Source organism: Solanum verrucosum, unplaced genomic scaffold (genome assembly GCF_900185275.1).
Source record: "Solanum verrucosum unplaced genomic scaffold, falcon-dt-bn FXZP01000022.1, whole genome shotgun sequence".
Lineage (NCBI taxonomy): Eukaryota > Viridiplantae > Streptophyta > Magnoliopsida > Solanales > Solanaceae > Solanum > Solanum verrucosum.
The window spans coordinates 3,809,089-3,827,704 of NW_026020086.1; the positions used below are offsets into that span (position 1 = coordinate 3,809,089).

At 33.9% G+C, this 18,616-nt stretch overlaps 1 protein-coding gene across 1 annotated transcript; it reads right to left on the reverse strand.

The window, feature by feature from the left end:
• Positions 1-131: 131 nt before the first annotated feature.
• On the reverse strand, positions 132-14,301 carry LOC125824673 (DNA-directed RNA polymerase 3, chloroplastic). The gene is made up of 20 exons (XM_049504067.1): positions 14,290-14,301; positions 11,343-12,131; positions 9,938-10,141; positions 9,710-9,843; positions 9,315-9,384; positions 8,699-8,757; positions 8,260-8,377; positions 7,579-7,692; positions 7,032-7,160; positions 6,320-6,736; positions 6,054-6,104; positions 5,813-5,883; positions 5,081-5,165; positions 4,793-4,945; positions 3,554-3,628; positions 2,775-2,864; positions 2,313-2,360; positions 2,100-2,214; positions 965-1,068; positions 132-847 (listed from the first exon to the last, which is right to left on the reverse strand). Exons 1-20 carry the CDS (start codon positions 14,299-14,301, stop codon positions 737-739), a joined length of 2,949 nt encoding a protein of 982 aa, XP_049360024.1. The 3' UTR covers positions 132-736.
• Between the last annotated feature and the right edge of the window lie 4,315 nt (positions 14,302-18,616).

Sequence of the window (18,616 nt, forward strand, 5' to 3'; positions counted from 1 at the left end):
GCTCAAACAGAAATGATCACATGTATTTCAAAAATTCATGAATTAATATACACGAAAAGCCGAGGTAATCCCAAATTCTTGTTTCGTGGTGTGACGTTTGCCCTCACAACGCCATGAGTACCATTTAATAGGGTCATACAGGAAAACATTATAGTAGTAATACATATCTCTTGTTTAGCCCTGGAATTCAATTTGAAAAAGCACAAATATATCTTTTTCCTATATATATTAGATACAACAACAGTTCCCTTGTTTCTATACCTATACATATCAAGAATCCTAAACTAGATACGTTACAATTTTCTCCAAAGATATCTGTACAGCACCTACAAGAAACTGAACCAGTGTACATAGCTGTGTATTTTCAGCTCCAAAGCATACAGAGATGGATGCTACATCTTCCAGTGATATGGATGGTGCATGGCGTAGTCAAGATTCTCATTGCTGGAAGTTCGAACTTGCATATGGTCTCATGCAGTACACGCCATACAGCAAATTTCCAAAGCATCCAACTGTTTTGCATTGCTTTAGGCACCTAGCGCATAGAGCTTATGTAGTAAGCCACGAAAGACATGCTACTTGAGAAGGGTCAGCGCAAGAACAAAATAAAGCTCTCATGTTTCATCGGAATACATGTCCCACCAATAATCCTCGCATAAAAGCCTCATATGCTTGTTTCAGAGCAAGAACATAGCATTTTGAAGAAAGGGGTTCATTGTTTCAATGCTATTGGTTCTCAGTTAAAGAAGTAGGGTGACTCGAGAACTTCCCGTAAATCAAAATCACCTCTTTTTGGTAGAGGGGGAAATGTCAATGCTGGATATGATTCCTGGAAGCTTTCAAGCAACTGCAAACAAGATATCATGTATACCATAAGAGCAGCTTGGGAAAGAGAAACAAAAGTAAATATCGGGGAGATCTTGAAACACGTTAGTCTAGAAAGGAAACTTCCTAACATACTTACATCTTCAAGGATAGGCATACTGTACAGCTCCACAAACTTCTCCCTGAGTATCATGTTCATCTGGTCGACATCGCAAGCATGAGTCCAGAAGGAATCATGTACCCCTATAACAGGTTAGGATTTTGATCAATAATCTCAACTGAAGAAAGTTTGTATCAAACAAGACCAATGCTTGAAATGTATGCAAGTAAATGAACTTTAAAGCAAGTTCTTAATAGTTCACGAGTTTACAACAACATACCCAGTGTATTCCCACCATGGGGTTTGGGAGGTTAGAGACTTTAGGGTGTATGCAGACTTTACCCCTATCTTGTGGAGATAGAGAGGTTGTTTCTGCTAAGTTTGCCTATATGAGTTTGTTTTGCTTGGGGAAAATTCTAGATCTAAATAATCTTTTTACAAAAGAGAATCATTTAATGGACCATCATTTTTCACATACTGGTAGCATGTTATAGTAGCACTGAGAGTGAAAGAGGACAAGTGGGAGCACGACAGAGTACAGAAATGAAAACTATGTTGTTCCAACATATGATGAACTTCTACAACTATCACGGCATGTTCCTTCAAGCCAGATAGATTATCTTAATTCTTATCCAGAAACATGAGCGAGAAAGCATCCTATGTAAAAAATTACACATTTCTCTCTCTCTTGGCAAATCCAATTCAGCATTAAAATATTTCAGAAACAAACTGGAGTTTATTGACAACAAAACCTTCATTCGAAGGACTTCAATTTAGGAAACCTATTCACTCGACTGTTTCACAATTGAGTAGAAACACAATTTCAACTTCTGTGTGTTGACCCTTCGGGGTGGCCCAGTGGTTTGAGTTTGGGACTTCCATGTTGGAGGTCTCAAGTTTGAAACCCCTTGCTTTCAAGCAAGGGGTTTGCCTTCTGGGTCGAGCTCGTCGCACCAGGCTTGCCTAGTACGGGTTACCTCTCCTATATGGTTTGCAAGCTATTGCATAGGAGCAGGGGTTTTACCCTGTACGCACCGAAAGGGTAGCAGCTGCGGGTTTTCCTTGTAATCGGAAAAAAAACTTCTGTGTGTTGTATGTAGGCAAGATGTGCATATAAGTGGTCAAAAACTCAAGTATAGACCAGATATCATTAGAAATAAAAGGGCAGGCAAACCTGCAAAATGTAGTCCAGCATCCCTGCAAGCAACAGCGGTCATCATCATATGTGAGCCATCCAGTGAGTGCACAAAATTTGGAGGAAAAGCAGTTCTCTGCTTCCGGACCTCAACCTAGAGTTCCAACATTAGCAATATAAAATAGGCATAAAATTAAAATATGAGATCTTAACAGGTAAAAAACATAAGCATTTACAAGAAGTATTACTTACTGCATCACCCTCACGCTGCAAAGCCAAAACTTGAAGAGAAGTTCTTATCTGCACATATATGGAGTAACGCATTAGCACAAAAAGATATTGCATGAGTTGCTTGAAATTCCTGACTTTATTTTTTTTCTAAAGATGACTTCTATCCTTGGGGAGAATCTTGCAAATACTTCACCAGTTGAACAGAAAAGTTTTACATCCTCATTCAAGGCATATCACAGTTGAAAAAGATCATTATGTAAGCCAATTTCTTATAGATGTCACATGAATTATTCATAGTCATGCCTCCTATCGTGTATGCAAGATCCTATGAGGCAAAATCCAACTATTTAAAGAGTTAAAATGGGCAACTTAGTTATGGGTGATAACATGTAAAATCAACTAGCAAAACAATATAAAAAGGAAATAGCTTCTTAAGGAACAGACTTGATCAGATGGCTGTTACTTGATTAAAGAAGCACTTACAACATGCCGCTGAGTTTTAAAGTAAGGCTGCACAACAGGGAGCCCCAGAGGTGTTGTCCATCGCACTGGCTGATTTTCTGAAGCAATCACCTGTTAAATATCACTATTAAACCATAGAAGTCCAAACAAGTATGGAAAATTTCCAAGGGAACTAGCATTTTTGTTTCAAAGAATATATATGCAGTATGTTCAAGGGACCATACATTCAATGTTACACCCTTGAGTTCTAAACTAAATTTGTAAAGCTAAAAATATTTTCCTTTTCATTGATTAACTACATATATCTTCGGTCCTAGAGAATTTACAAGTGTGGTTATCCCATTTAGGGTTTCATTTGGAACTCTGGATTTCTTAGCAATTATCAGTGCACTCCCCAAAGGTCAGTCCAACTTATCTTTTGGCCATTGGAGGGCAATGAATAGGTGACAATTTTTGCTTCATCTGTGAACTGGTTTAAAGTTTTGTTATCCAACAAAAGAAGTACAAGAAACAGGCCGGGGTATAGAATGAGCTACGGAAACTTTTGCAGCACTTCACAAGGAGTACAGATTTGTGATCTATATGCTAATTATAGGCTGCAAGTTTTGTTTAAATTGAGTTGCATGTTGTTCAATCATTTTTCAACTTTTTTGCAATTGTAATTAGTATAATACTTCGTAATCCAATAACAACATTAACTAGCTAACAAATTAGAAAAAAAGAAAGCTTAGTCAAGAAAATTCTTATTAAAAAGAATTAATGGAGGGGGAGCGCCCATGGTAGGGGCAACTGGTATGGACCTTAGCACAATCACCAAGCCAAGTCATTGTTCCACGTGCAGCTTGAAACAATTCCCCAAGTGCAGCTAATGTTACCTGACAAGAAACACGAGAACAAATATATAGTCAAAACATAAAGTTGAATCAGTAAGTCTTCACAAAAGTTAGTGTTGGCAAAAGCTCCCCCACCCCCCACCCCCAGCCCCACCCAATTTTTTTGTGGATAGAGTAAGCTCTTAGGACAATTTTTTCTACGCCTATGGTATGTATGGGGGAGGAAAGATAAGTCCCGTGAAAATTAGTGATATGTATGCATACTGTAAGAAGATAATAAGCAATAGCCTGGTTTAAACTCACTATTCCTTTTTATTTAATTATGAAATCCTTCCACGTCTTGCCCATGCAGGTATGGCGTATGTGTTAGTTAAAGGAAACAACAACAACTACCACTAAGTGTCAAACGTCAGTGTTATGGATCTTAGGGGAAGGATCGATTCACAGGGAGATATATAAATCAGCTCAAAGGGAGGCTGAAACCTTAGAATTCATTAAAAGAGAACTCCAATCTCTTCCGCTCTTCAAAGGGAGACTGAAACCTTAGAGTTCAATGGAAGAGATAACTCTAATCTCTTGCTTTTTTGCTGAAATATGACTTACTGTTTTATTCATCAAAAGCCCCTTTAAATAGGATTCTTATTACATCAATAGGCAGTCTAATTCTTATGAAAGTAGGAGACCTAAATCCTATTCCAAACTAATAATTATAACTTAACCTAATCCTTATGAAACTCTGAAACTAAACCTTATTCTAGAATAATAAATAAAGCAACTAAAAATATAATTAAATACTTAAACTAATGACTTCCAACGCATCCCTAACAGTCAGTCTCAAACAAGTGGTTCAACTATATGAATCCTCACCGACCACACTTCTTCATTTAAGCTCAACTCATGTAGATTATTAGAAAAGGTAAATTGGGAGACCTAAGTTAAGAATATATGACTAGGTAATAGAAACCTGTGAGTAGCTTACTATAATACTCCCTCAGTTTCAATTTGTTCGTCCTATTTTGACTTGGCACGGAGTTTAAGGAAGTACCGTAGACTTTTGAATCTTGTGGTTTTAAACATGTCATGTGGAAAAGTTGGAATGAAAGAGTTGCTAAAAAAAGGAAAGAGGCACTCTTTCATAAACGGGCTAAAAAGGAAAGTAGGACAAACAAATTGCAACAGGGGGAGTATTAGACAATCAATGCTTACTTTAGCAGCATAGCAAGATGCAGTAAATAGCAGCCTATCATCATCGATAAGACCCTTCTCTTCCAACCTTCTTTTGATTTGTTCACGTGCCCCGACATAAGTAACACCATACACTGAGGTCATTACTGTCTGCTTCACCAATTTCCTGTCAACCTGAAAGTCTCCGCAGCACCAAATATTTTAATCGGTAAAAGTTCAAAAACTAGAAGCAACAGGCCTAGATACTTGAAGCTAAAACAGAAATGATAACTACAATAAGATACAAAAGACAGATAATCAAATGAAAACCTGGTCAATTAAGAGTTTGGCTAGTAAAGCATTAGGATCAGTAGCAGGGTCCTTGGTACTATCTCCTCTGATAATATGATCAACCCTGCAATCAATAGTTGTCTTCAACAATAACTAGTGGAACCAAAAATACACAAATTCTCCCAAATATATTATTGGTGTAAATTTTTGACAAGTTAATCAGAGAAGCAGTAAGGTGAATATGTACATTTACAGAACTTTTTTCCTTTTTCATAAGTTAAACGGTGCGATTGAATTTTGATTAATTTATAAAAGAAAATGCGAAAAAGTAGAACAAGGTATCCTTGTCGGCTGTCGCATGGTGAGCATCATATCCCTCCACCATCCAGAACATATTTCTTCCATCAACAAGTGGTTTATCGTTTTACATCTAATGTCAGGTATGTACATTAATCACACATGAAAAGGTCATTTCCCATTCCCCTCCTGAAACTCCATCTAGCGTCAAGAAAATTTAGCAAATATTTTTCAGGACTAAATTTAGCAAATACTCTTATTTCTTTCTGGGGTAGATAACTCTTACACAGTTGATATAGGTTATGAGAACAAAAAATATAAATAATGAATGCTTAACATTTGTATCCTTCCAAAAATGCACTCAATAGGTTCATGGGTCAAAATATCAAAAGCAATAGCTTAACCTAAATTCCACAAAAGGGAGCATAGCTTTGAGGTGTCAATTAAGAATGGATTTCAATCACTCTACTATACCTCAAAGCAATTTCAGTATAAACATCAGCTGGTTTCTCTCCAGCAACTAGATTGACTGCTGCTGCCTCCATCTGTTAAAGTTGCACAACCTCAGACGATGACATAAAGAGTTACTCTAGCATATATGAAAAGTGCACAGAAGATAAACATCATAGAACAAGCTAAAATTCACTAAGAGAAGAAAACAGAGCTGAAAAAAGGTAAAAAAATCACAAAGAAAATAATGTAACAACAAACATACACTATCTCTTCCCAGAGCTGCATAGTGCTGTAGGCCATTGCATGAACCATCCTATAATAAAATGAAGAAAAAACTGTTAACATGTCCAAGGCCTACTATTTTTGTTTTCGAGATAGAAATGTTTCAACTTTTATTTTCTTGCAATGGAACTTATCTTATTTTTATCCACGGATTAACTTTTCTACATTTATTAACCAACAACAAATCAGACAAAAGAGAATTGAACAGGAATTTTTTAAAAAAAAGTAATGATGCAAGTGTTCTACCTGATGAATAGGCAGGTGGGAGATGACAGTATGTGGTGACGGGCTTTTCAAAGCTTCTGATAGGTTAATGCAAGCTGCTAAGCACTGTAAAGGATCCTCAGCATTTAACCACCATCTATTTCCATTTAAAGGATTGTGTGCTGAATCTAATATGTCATCAATGTGGTTTTCCACAAATGCAATGCGTGCATCATAGCAGAGCTTCTCTATGCCCCCTGCATAAAGACTTGCTAAATGTACTTTCAGCCAGCGCAATCCTGACTTTCCTAGTGGTCGTCCTTCAGCAAATTCGAGGATTCCTCGACAGAGATCAGAGCTCAAGTGATTCAAATGGGGATGCATAGGGTATGCACGTCCTCGGAAATCGAGATTGTGAGGATAATAAAACCCTTCCTCATCTTTCAACTTACGAGCAACCTAGTCCAAAGAAAGCTTGCTCAAAATTTACTCCTAAATAAACAAGAAAAATGTACACATGTGGAAACTAAATGCAAAATCTAGTTTTAGAATGTTAAAACCCTCGAGAGTCAATTAATAGAATGAGAAATGATTCTGTCGAGATTAAAACCTAGATCTAAATGTGCAAAGGTTGAGCAGTGTGCATTACTTTTTAGGCATTAGGATTGCCACACATACACACACTCCCCCTATCCCACTCCAGTATAACCCAAAAAAGTAAAGAAAGGAAGAAGAGTCCAAAAAGAAGACTAACCGAAAGCTTGAGCTCTGTGTCACATCTTTGGGAATGCAACTCTTGGTTGATCTTTTTGGCTTTTCTCACCCTCCATTTCCACCTTTTCAATTCCATTATATCATCGGAGTGCAACTCTGGTATGGGAACCTACAAACAAGCAATTTCTTGCAATGAAACACAACCTACACAATGGCACTAGGTATTTGAAATTTCACTCACCTGAAAGTCTTTACATAAACCATCATCTGAACAGCTTAGAGAAGTGGAAATATTGAGCAGACAAAATAACACACTAAGCATATGAACTTACGAACTATGGAGCAATTTTTTTTGGACAATAAGAGGGAAGAAATTTAAATATAAACTTTTAGAATCAGCCACATAAGAAGATTAAATGGCATTTAAGCAGACTGGTATTGACAAAGATAATATTGTAATTCAAGCTATTTCTCCCTGTAACACAGTAAAACCCAGATACTTACAAGTAGCACCCGAACAAACACAGAAAATTAGAACATTATCTTCTTTTTTTTTTTTTGATAAGCACATCAAAAGTGTTTCTTACATCTTTGCGATCCACTAGGCCAGCAATATTTCCTCCTCCAGCCCAAATACTCTCAACCACACTAAGTATCCTTTTATTCACTCTCCATTTAGTGCTTCCTAAGGTATCCAAGGCCTGCATGAGTGCAGAAAGAATTAATACACAGGTAAATCTCTTAGAGAACAATCTGAAGCAAGTTAATTATCAGCAGCCCCAAGATGGATTTAGTGAATCACTGTTGGTACTAAATGAATTTGGTAAAAAGGAAAAATATATTCAACAAATTTACAGCACAGGTTGAACAAATGCAGAAATCTAATATCATCTCAAATTCTAGTGATGATTTACATGTATTTGTGCTACTAACCGGAACTATGTAATATTATCTCAGATCTTAGAGATGACTTGCATGTTATTTATATTTTATGCAATATGTATTGTATGATCTATGTGTCATAGCCAAAACTATTAACTGAAGAATATAAACAGTTATATCCAGTAGATAGCAGAATTGATAAAATCAAACATGCTAGACAACCTGAAGCATTTGAAAACCCTTCCAAATATCCAGCTACAACACATCACAGGTAAGAGGGTGAACAAAAAGAAGCAACTTAGTTTAAGGTTTAGCACAATTCGCTGCATTATTTTGCGCAACTGGATTGGCTTCATCCATTCTGAAAGAAAAGAATCAAACTTCACCTCATAAACTTGCTGCATTTGTTTCGCGGGAACACTTCTTACAGCATCTTGTTGCCTCCTAGATCCATGAGTGCGCATCAAATACGAAGGCAAGAACAAGTATCCTCCTTTGTCATACCTGAGATAAAATTGCTCGATAGTCAAGTCCCGTTAAAATTTCTTTGAAACCTGAGAATGTTCTCACATAAATTTATGTTTTTTTCATTAGATAGAGTAGTTTTATAGGTGAACTAGAACAAAGGGTGTGCGATTACAACTGTATAATATCTTAAGAAGAAAAACAGAGAAAATTTGCCCCTTCTAACACTGGTTCAGCCATATTTACATGTTCCAATCTACAGCATGAGTTCTAGCATAAATTTAATCCCATTAACTACAACCAAAACCTAAATAACGAATCGTGGGGATATTATCATTAAAAGCTGAAAAGGTATTATACCCTCTCCATTTTTTGGGTGGCACCAACATAGGCACGTAAGGAATCATCATCTGTTTAACCTGCAATAAAAAAAATTAGAAGTTTGAAGCACAATGTCACATCATTAACTGCATAATAGAGTCATTAAACTGTCAAGTGATTCCTTTATATTTCTTTATTTGACAGACTAAAATGAAAAATTATTTCCTCTCTCTCTGGAAGGTGGTCAGTAAACTTCTATCTATGGCTTTTGTTTGTAAAATTTTAAGGTCCCAGGAAATGGCTGTGAATATCAAGGTAGACAGCAACGAAAATAAATCCAACAATCCTGATGTGCTCAGACAATGGGAACATAGTGGAGTGCAGGTATCGGAGTTTCAAGTCAAATTCATTCTTCCACTATGTTATTTTCTAATTCAAAATCTTTGATTGGCAGAGATAACATGCTATCATTATAACAAGTAAAAAAAGAAACAGAATCAGCAAGACCTTCCAGCTTTTATACAACCAAAGTGTTGCAGTACAACTCCTCTTTCGCAGGGTCACTAAAGTTATACTATAAAATAAATAAACTGAGGAATTTTACTCATGGTAAAATATTAATATGATTAAAGCAAAAGAAGTTTGTATAACCTACTGTTCTGTCAACTCCAACAACAACCAAGGGATCACATTCTATGACACCATACTTCTTGACAATGTTCTTCCTGCACAAACAACAAACAATTTTGTGAAAGGAAAAATAACACACGAACCTTCTATCTGGAAGTTAACACCTAGGAGAATGTGTTTTGACAATGAGAACTTCATCCTAGATAAATCAGCTAGGGAGAGGTGCTTTTGGCATGTTTTAGTTAAAGGATCAGAGTTTACAAACAGCTTATCACTAAAACAATTTCTGTTGTTAGATTTGTTATGCCATAATGTAGCAGTCTAGTACACTACTCCAGACTCCTTTTTTTTATGAATAATAAGAAGTATGATATTGTGATTTTTTAAGATAAATATCAAAGAAAAGGAAAACGCACTGACCCTGGATCTCTTGTAGCAATTCTGAATACGTGCCTGAATGCAGGTCTAATATCAGGAGGAGTATCAGCGGACTGATCCACTGGAGGTTGCACATAAGCTGTTTCTGTTAATAATTCTAAAAGACGGCATCCTAACTGCATGAGATTCAAAGAAACAGTCACTAGGATAAGATTTTAACCTAAAAAGATTAGTAGCTCTCATCACAAAGAAAGTTTCTATATAACAAACCTTAGCCTGTGTGTCCCGACCCCAAGACTCGGGTTCTTCACTTTGCATCAGCTTTCTCACCTCAACTACTCTGTTCCTTTTAATCAAGCTTTTGACACGTTTCCTTAGAATCATTGTCTCCCTACTCATATCTTCTTGACCTTGAGCTCCAGTCATATGTTTTTGGTGCTTCTTTGTTTTCTCCATGAAATTATGAATCCTAACCTGAGAAATATCATTGATGAGGTCAATTTGCTTATTCCAGGCATACCATTATTTTAAAATGAGTTATTTTGTGTTTACCCCCATAATAGCACTTAGCATTCCAAACAACAAGACAATCCATGGCTACATTAATTCCCTAAACAGGTAGATACTATAAATAGTTTGGCATGATAAGACAGTCTGTTTATACAAAACTAGCTAAAATAAAGAAGCAAATTCAGGGAGTTAGAGGGAAGCACATACGTTAAAAAGAAATGGTTTTGGCAGGATTCCTAGCATTGAGCAGCGCAACCTGAGCCACTCAACACCTTCATAACCAACTGAAAGGTGAATGGAGAGCCATTAAAGTAACACGCTATAAATCATAATCAGAAATGATGGATACTTCCAGCTTTTCTTATTCATAATTACTGAAGAATGATACTTGAGTTCTTAGAAAAAAAGGAAACAAACTAGCAGGTTCTACTTGCATCAGAGAAAATACAAGCTCGATGACAGATCTAACATAAATTCAACGAACTTCTTTTTTTGATAAAGTAGGTAGTTCATAGATTGGCATCAAGAAGATGCAATGGTTACAAAAATAGAGATGCTAGCTCCTATACAAGACAGGATCGGGGAGGTAGCCAAACAGCAAAAAGAGAACAACCATGTTAAGGGCTAGTCTAGTGTGAGGGAGCTCATAAAATCTTAAAAAACAGTAGAACTATTTATATCGGACTGATAGGCATAACAAAAAAACCGAAAGTCAACTAACTCTTGGAACACAACCACAACTCATAGTTCTCAGTCAAACAGTAACTTGCAAGGAGGAGAGGATTCATTATCTAAACCCTTGAACAATTGGAAGAATTAGTCTCCGAATGAAACCACAACTTATATCTCTAGAGTCTAGATATAACCTTTAGATAATTACAGAGTAGGTTTTCTTTTTCTTTTTGAGTAGATATCATTCAAATGGTATATATTTTAATCTATAGATCCTTGGTTAATAGCTTTTTTTTTATTTTAACTATTCATCGAGTATACCTTATACATTCCATACTTCTAATGTAACATGCAAAATCATCTCTTTAGTTACTATTATAGCATAGTTCCATTACAAAACATTATGCAAAAAACATAATTCGGATGCACAATATAACACAACATCACAAACAGGCAACAAACAGCACCAACATTTTGAAAATGTGACACTCACTTCATTCTCAACTGCCATGCCAATCTGCACTGCAGCCTGGACCACCTGAACACACCTTTCTTCTTTACCACCCATCATCAACAACCCCATCAACTTATGCATCACAATCACAGCCATTTTATCAGCCGGCAGTGAATCAATATGTGGCGCATAAGCCGTCCTATGTTTCTGTGTCATCTCAGCATTCTGCTCCTTTTCTATAGCTTGTCTCAATGGCTCAAACCAACCTAACAACAATTTCTTAACGTAAGGCAAATTGGGTGCTAGTTTCTTCTCACACATTTCCCTCTCCAACTCCCTATATTCCTCCACCATTTGCTCCCACGCCTCGGTTTCCGCCTTTATCTGTCTCCTCCTCAACATAGCATACCTTCTCCTCCTCTCAATTTCTCGAAATTCCCTTCTAACCCCTTTTACCTGTTTAGCTCTAACAAACAAACTATTCATAAAAAGCGAAGAAACCCAAGGTGGGTCTTGAATAAACACCCTTTTATTAGATTCTTTTTGCAAAACCAAGGGATACCCATTTGGGATTTTCTGCAAATTCACCAATTCTTCAAGATTTTCAGTGAGATTCTCATCAGTGGATACACATACTACTTCGGAATGAACAGTAATTGGCAATTGAATTACAGGTAATTTTAGTGTTTTAGGAAATGAAGAAGTTTGTGATAATTTCAGGAATTCTTGACTGTGAATGCCATATAAAAAGCAGTTTTTTTGGGATTTTTGAGTTTTTCTCCATTGAGAAGATGGTGGGCTTGGAGAGTATGAAGCTGAGGAAGCCAGCTTTAATGGTGGAATGAGATGATAATTGATAAAAGAGAAGAGAGAAAGAGAGGATAAGGTAACTAAAGTGAGTGAAGCTCACAACAAAAACCTCTGCTTAAACCCTTTTGAGGAATAGATATTTCTTCAAATCTTCTTTATCATGTATATGGAAAAAAAAAAATCAAACCTATTTTGAGGTCTGATTAATTCAAATTCAACATTGAGAGGATAAAATCTTTTTTTTTGAGGACGATTGTATGAATGAGACTTATAACTCTATCATAATCTTTGGTAGTTCAAATATATAGGTTTTGTATATTTAAGTATAATATATTTATCCTATGTATATAATGTACATAATCAATATAGAATTTTATATGTTTTGATTATATCGATAAATTAATTTAATTTAATTGAATTATACATATTGATTGTTTTTCAGTATACTTTGATTGATATATAGACATATAGAGGATTTAGATAGAGTAATAGCTCGCATAGAGGGAATTCTTTGATAGTTATAAATAGATAGATTCATTATCGAATCAAACATTTAACCCTCGCTACTGAAAGAAATCACACATTAGCTTCCTCCCTGTACCTAAGTTGTTAATCGAACCCATCTTCTATTGGATGTGATTAAATTCATATCTAGATTTTGATAATTACTATGCTATATATTTAAGAGATATCAAACCCAAGAAAGATGAATTGCCCAAATCCAAACATGAATGAGCCCATACCAACTTTATTTGGACTAGTCCATTGAGTTGCCATCTCATTTCACAAGCCCATGTCCAAATGGCCAATGATCCATCTTAAAGCCTATACTAACGTCACATATCAAATTATGTAGCGTTATGTGGAGCGAAGTAGTTAATAATAGAGCAACTTTCACATATAACAAACATAAAAATTATATTTGTATGCTATAACTACACTTTGTATAATTGCGCTCCATAGCAAATTTTATGTTTGCTATAAAACTTTTAATTTGTATAATTCGTTAAATACATCTAATTTTATACAAATTGTTCAATTTTGTATAAATTCATTTATACATTGTAATTTTTATAATAAGATCTGTATTTGTATAATTATAAGTGTATATGACGAAAATATATATATTTGTATTTGTATATACACTTTTCTCTCGTTTTATACAAACACAAACGCATTTTATACATTTGTATACCGAATGAGTAATTGTATATCGAAAATGGCTAATTATATACCAAATCAGATGGCAAAAAAAAAAGGATGTTTGGTGTGAATTAGAAATAAAAAAAATAACATTTTTATGAAATCTGGAAAATTTGGTTCGTAATTTTATTGGACCAATCAAATCAACGTGAATGAGTTTGACTCACACACAAATCACAATAAAGTACACCACTCAAAATAACATTTTTATGAAATCTGGAAAATTTGATATGCATGGCCTACGACCCGCGGAATGATCCAAGAGATATTGTTTGAAGTTGTGAATTTTATGGCTCTGATCCGAATTGACGAGCAGGAACCACGGCCCTAGAAAACGACGACGAGTAGTGATAAGAAGAAGAAGAAGGAGATTGAGATGCTTAATAATATCTGGTTTGATCAAAATCCCAAGCACTATCGTAAAAAACACTGTCTAACCATCAATTTCTGCACTTTTATCTGGGGCTCAAGTGTAGATAGCAGCTTTAATCTCTTCAAAATTTCTATCTAGCTAGATTTTCCCTGCTTGTGATGAGAAGTTTAGACTTTCAAATCGTGCCTCAAGCCCCCATTTCTCTTTTTCTGTGTAGAAAGCTTAGTAAAATCTTAGAACTTCAGCTTTGATGCTATCTTTGCTTTCATAAACTTCTTCTCCAATCAATAGCTTATCAACGTGGTTACTCCTTTGAAAGTTTGCTACTCTCCAAAAGAATTTGGTATTCCTGTCCCCTTCTATCTTCTTTGAGCCATAAACATCTGGACTTTTGCCTCCAAGTGATCTCCTCTACGTTTCACTTTATTTGAACCTTTTTTGAAGTTGAAACTGTGTTTGGTTATGTTTTTTCGAAATAATATTTAGTTGTTTGAAGGTATTTTTTCTAAAAAGGAAGTGAAATATAATTCATATAAGGTTAGAAAATATCGATAACTTTATTACGGATCAAGTAAATGAGTATTATGCAATTTAAATTACCTTCCTCGTCATTGATGCGTATATCATTCCGTATATATATATATATATAATTAGGGTAAAATTGAAAAAGAATAATATAGTGAAAGTGATAATAAGGGCTAGGGTGCTTTATAATTTTTAAATATAACTTCAAGTTGTATTTGAGATTTTCATGATCAAGCCATCATTTTCAAAAAAAGCGAAATATTCTCATAACCAAATGTTTGCGTAGAGAATTGCCTTTATTTATGCTTAGGGTGTTCAGGGAGACCCAACGATTGATCATAGTCCTACTAAAGGCAAATTGTTAATTAATTTCTTTTAATTTGTCTAAGTTTTGATAGATAAAATTAGCATGTCTCGTAAAAAAAAAAAAACTTTTAAATCAAATCGACTGCACAAACACAAACTTACAATCAAGGTCCTTCTCATAATTTTAGAGAATATCAAGGAGTCTATGTAATTATGGTAAATTTTTGGGGAGCTTTGTGCAATATATGAATTATGACCACCCAAAATAAACAATAAAAGAGCACATGTATTTATTAAATATTGCGATTTAGAGGGAATATACCCATTATTAAAAAAAATAATACAAATATACCTGATATCTATCTAATGATACATATTTATTCCTTTTGTTCACAAATCTATATTACCGAATTAAAAAAATAAAATTAATTTTTTAATTTTTAAAATGTGACGCGACTTTCAAAAATGATATATGTGCCTTGCACGTTGTTCTCTGTCAGTCATAACAAATGTTAGATAATATTATTTGAAATTACATACAATTTCTTTTGTGAGGTACAAAAATATTACTGTAATTGATTATATCCACTTAATGTTACCCATTAATTTAATTGATGGTATATATCCTTTATATTTTTTACCTATGAAAAGATGTGTTAGTATTAAAATGTCCAACATTTGGAATTGAGCTAATAACCATATATTTATCGGAAAAGAAAATTCCCTTAAACTATGTATATTAAATAAACATGTTATTTGTTTATGACAAAAATGTCCTTGTCGTTAAGGGTGTACAAAACCGAACCGAAAACCGAACCAAACCGTAAACTGAGTCAAATCGAAAAAAAACCCGACTATATTTAGGTTGGTTTGGTTTTAACTAAAAAAAGTCAACCCGAGATCAAAAAAACCCGACTATATTTGGGTTGGTTTGGTTTTAACTAAAAAAACCAACCAGAGACCAAACCAACCCGATATTATATATGCAATTTTAAAATTTTAGTTTATATTTACTTTGATATAATTTTAAAATATTTTTTATACTATTTCATAGTTTTTATTTTTTAATATATTATTTCAAGTTTAAAACTTAGAATTCGAAATGGTCCAATAAAGATTATAGTTCATATATGTTGATAATTATAATAAAACTTAAATCAAAATTAAATTAATACTAATGCAAAAAGAAAATCAATTCAACACTAAGAATGACAATAATATTGAATATTTGTTCATTAGTTTTACATTGGTTTAGACAATTAAAATACATAATCTAATTTTAATTTTCCTTAAATATTTAGTAATGTAACCAATACTTATTAAACTTATAATTTTAGCATGATTTAGTACTTTTAAATTATGATCATTTTCATTATGACTTTGCAATATTTATTTTATATGATGATTTCATTATTATTTTTTATTGAATACTTTTGTGTCATCAGTACTCATCTCATATTTTGTGTTATTTTTTTAAGAAACACCTTAGATAATTATATTTTGATTGGACTAAAGAAATATTTTGGAGCACAAGATAATTATATGTTTGTATGCAAACTTTACCGAAAAAATCCAAAAATCTGAAGAAAAAAAATCCAAGGTTTATTATTTTGGTTTGATTTATAAATTTAAAAATTTGATACAATGGTTTGTTTGGTATTTAAAAAATCCAAGCCAACCCGAGATTGAAAAACCCGAAAAAATCCAAATTTTATTGGTTTGGTTTATAAATTTAAAAATTTTACACAAATGGTTTGGTTTGATATTTAAAAAACCCGAACCAACCCGGTCATGTACACCCATACTTGTCGTCAATACTTTGGTCCAAAATGTCCCTATTATTACTTAATGTGTGTCAAAAATGTCTTTTCCAAATTAATATATTATCCATTTTTTTTAACCCGTTCTTTTCCTAATAATATTTTTAATTAGCAAATGTTTGTATCTAAAATCCCACAAGTTGTGACGTATCTAGCATCGAAACAACAAACAACTTTTTTGATGTATGAGATTGAAAAATAATCATATATGAACCGAAGCAATCCCGAAGTAAGGTTATAGTTTAGTTTGGCTATAAAAGATATGCTTTTGATCACACACATTTCGTAATATAGCGTGAGAAAGCGAGTTGGATCGAAATTCAGGGAAAGATAGAGAGCTCTCCTAATTAAATTGAGAGTTCGCTTTGTCACCATAAACATACTGTATCGATTGACCAAGTATATCCGACATATGTTTATTACGGAAAGTTCAAAGGAAAACCTACTTATCCAGATGAGATTAATTCTTGCTTGTAAAGTATACATACTTGTTTGTTTCTTTGTCTTAGAGTCATTCCCCATTCATGGGGGAGATTGTTGGGTTTTAAAAGGTGTGAATGGAAAATGAAGAGTTGCAACTTTTATGAAGATCAGTTGTGACTTTAATGAAAAGTTGTGACTTTAATGAAAAGTTGTGACTTTTATGAAGAGTTGTGATTTTTATAAAATGTTGTGACCTTTCTGAAGGGTTGTAACTTTTCAAAGGGTTGTGACCTTTTCGATAAGGCACAATAAACATTTGTTCACACTACCTTTTGTTGTCTATAAATAGAGGGTTTCCTTTTATTTTTTAAAAAGAAGGAAAAAACCAACTTTCTGGACTTCTTTTTCTACTACTGAATGTAGTATTCTAAGTGTACTGTCGTTGAGTGGTTCGCTGACACCCTGGTTATAGGTACCAATACACCGGTGAATATGATCATTCTATCCTTGGAGGATATATTCCATTAACCTCGGATACTTGAGGGGAATAATTTCCTTAAGGGGACACTGTGCATTCAGTGGGCTCGATTTTCTTCTTTGAGAAAAATATTTTATATATTGTTTCTAATCTGTTTCTAATTATATTTTTTCTACCGATTTTAATTTTCTAGTTTTGGACATACTCTTTAAACTTTGTTATTTCTTACCAAGTTCTCCAATTTTTTTGTTCTAAGTATCTTACGAATACAGGATGAACAACATTAAGTACATGTACGCGTCAATTAGGTTCGCATATAAATCGTGTAAACAATATCAATGTCTTTCCAAAAAGGGCTACATTCGAGCATTGGAAGAATGTGTTTAATGTTCTCTTTGGAAATCATAGATGTTTAGCCCTTTGCTATAGAGAGTATGACATGTTGGCATGAAAAATTATAAATCTGGGATGTTGTAAGAGTTTCAACTAGGGGTGCCAAAAATAGCACAATTATAGGTAATTCGTTCAACCGTCCGGAATTTTAAGGATTGGGGCTTAAGATAATTTGAATTTAGTTCCATCTCAACCCATTCAAGCATCAACCCATTTTTAGAGAATTCTCAATTGAATCCAATTAAATCTTCAATTTCAACCCGTTTTAAGACTTTTTGTTTGCATTGATATAATGTATGTTCCTATATTGAATGTATGAATTCTTATCTATTTTATATCTTTTAAGATTTATCTATCCATTTGTAATTTCTTTTTTAAAATTTTGTTGAGTTAAAATTCAAATTGTGGTAATAAAACTTAAATAACAATATATTACAATAATTGAGATTAAGCGGGTCAAGACCCAACCCGTTTTTCAGCCCATTTGAGCCCAAAGTAAACTTGGGCGGGTTAGGACTTAGGATTCAATCCAATTCCTATTTCAACCCATTTTAATATCTTTAATTTCAACTCAACCCGCTCATTTGATACTCCTAGTTTCAACTATTTATTCCTTTTGTTAAACTATTGAACTACATTTTTTCATATTTTTATGTATCACTTGTCATGTAACGATTTAATTAAATTACATTTTTACATATTTTTATGTATCATATGTCATGTAACGATTTTCTTTTCTACATTTTCTTATTGAGTGCGTTCTTAAATTCTAGCTCTATAGTTGTTCATTATTATGTCTATAACTATCAATCTTTAGCACTAATGTGAGAGATTTATTTGTTTATTGAGCAAAACTATTAAAAAAATTTTCGTATAGGTAAATTTTGAAGTACCAAGTCAAACTCTAGATACTGCTAAGCCCGCCCACAAAAAGAAAAAGCAATCAAATCTTTAAGCATACAAACAAGACAATCATCTTTCT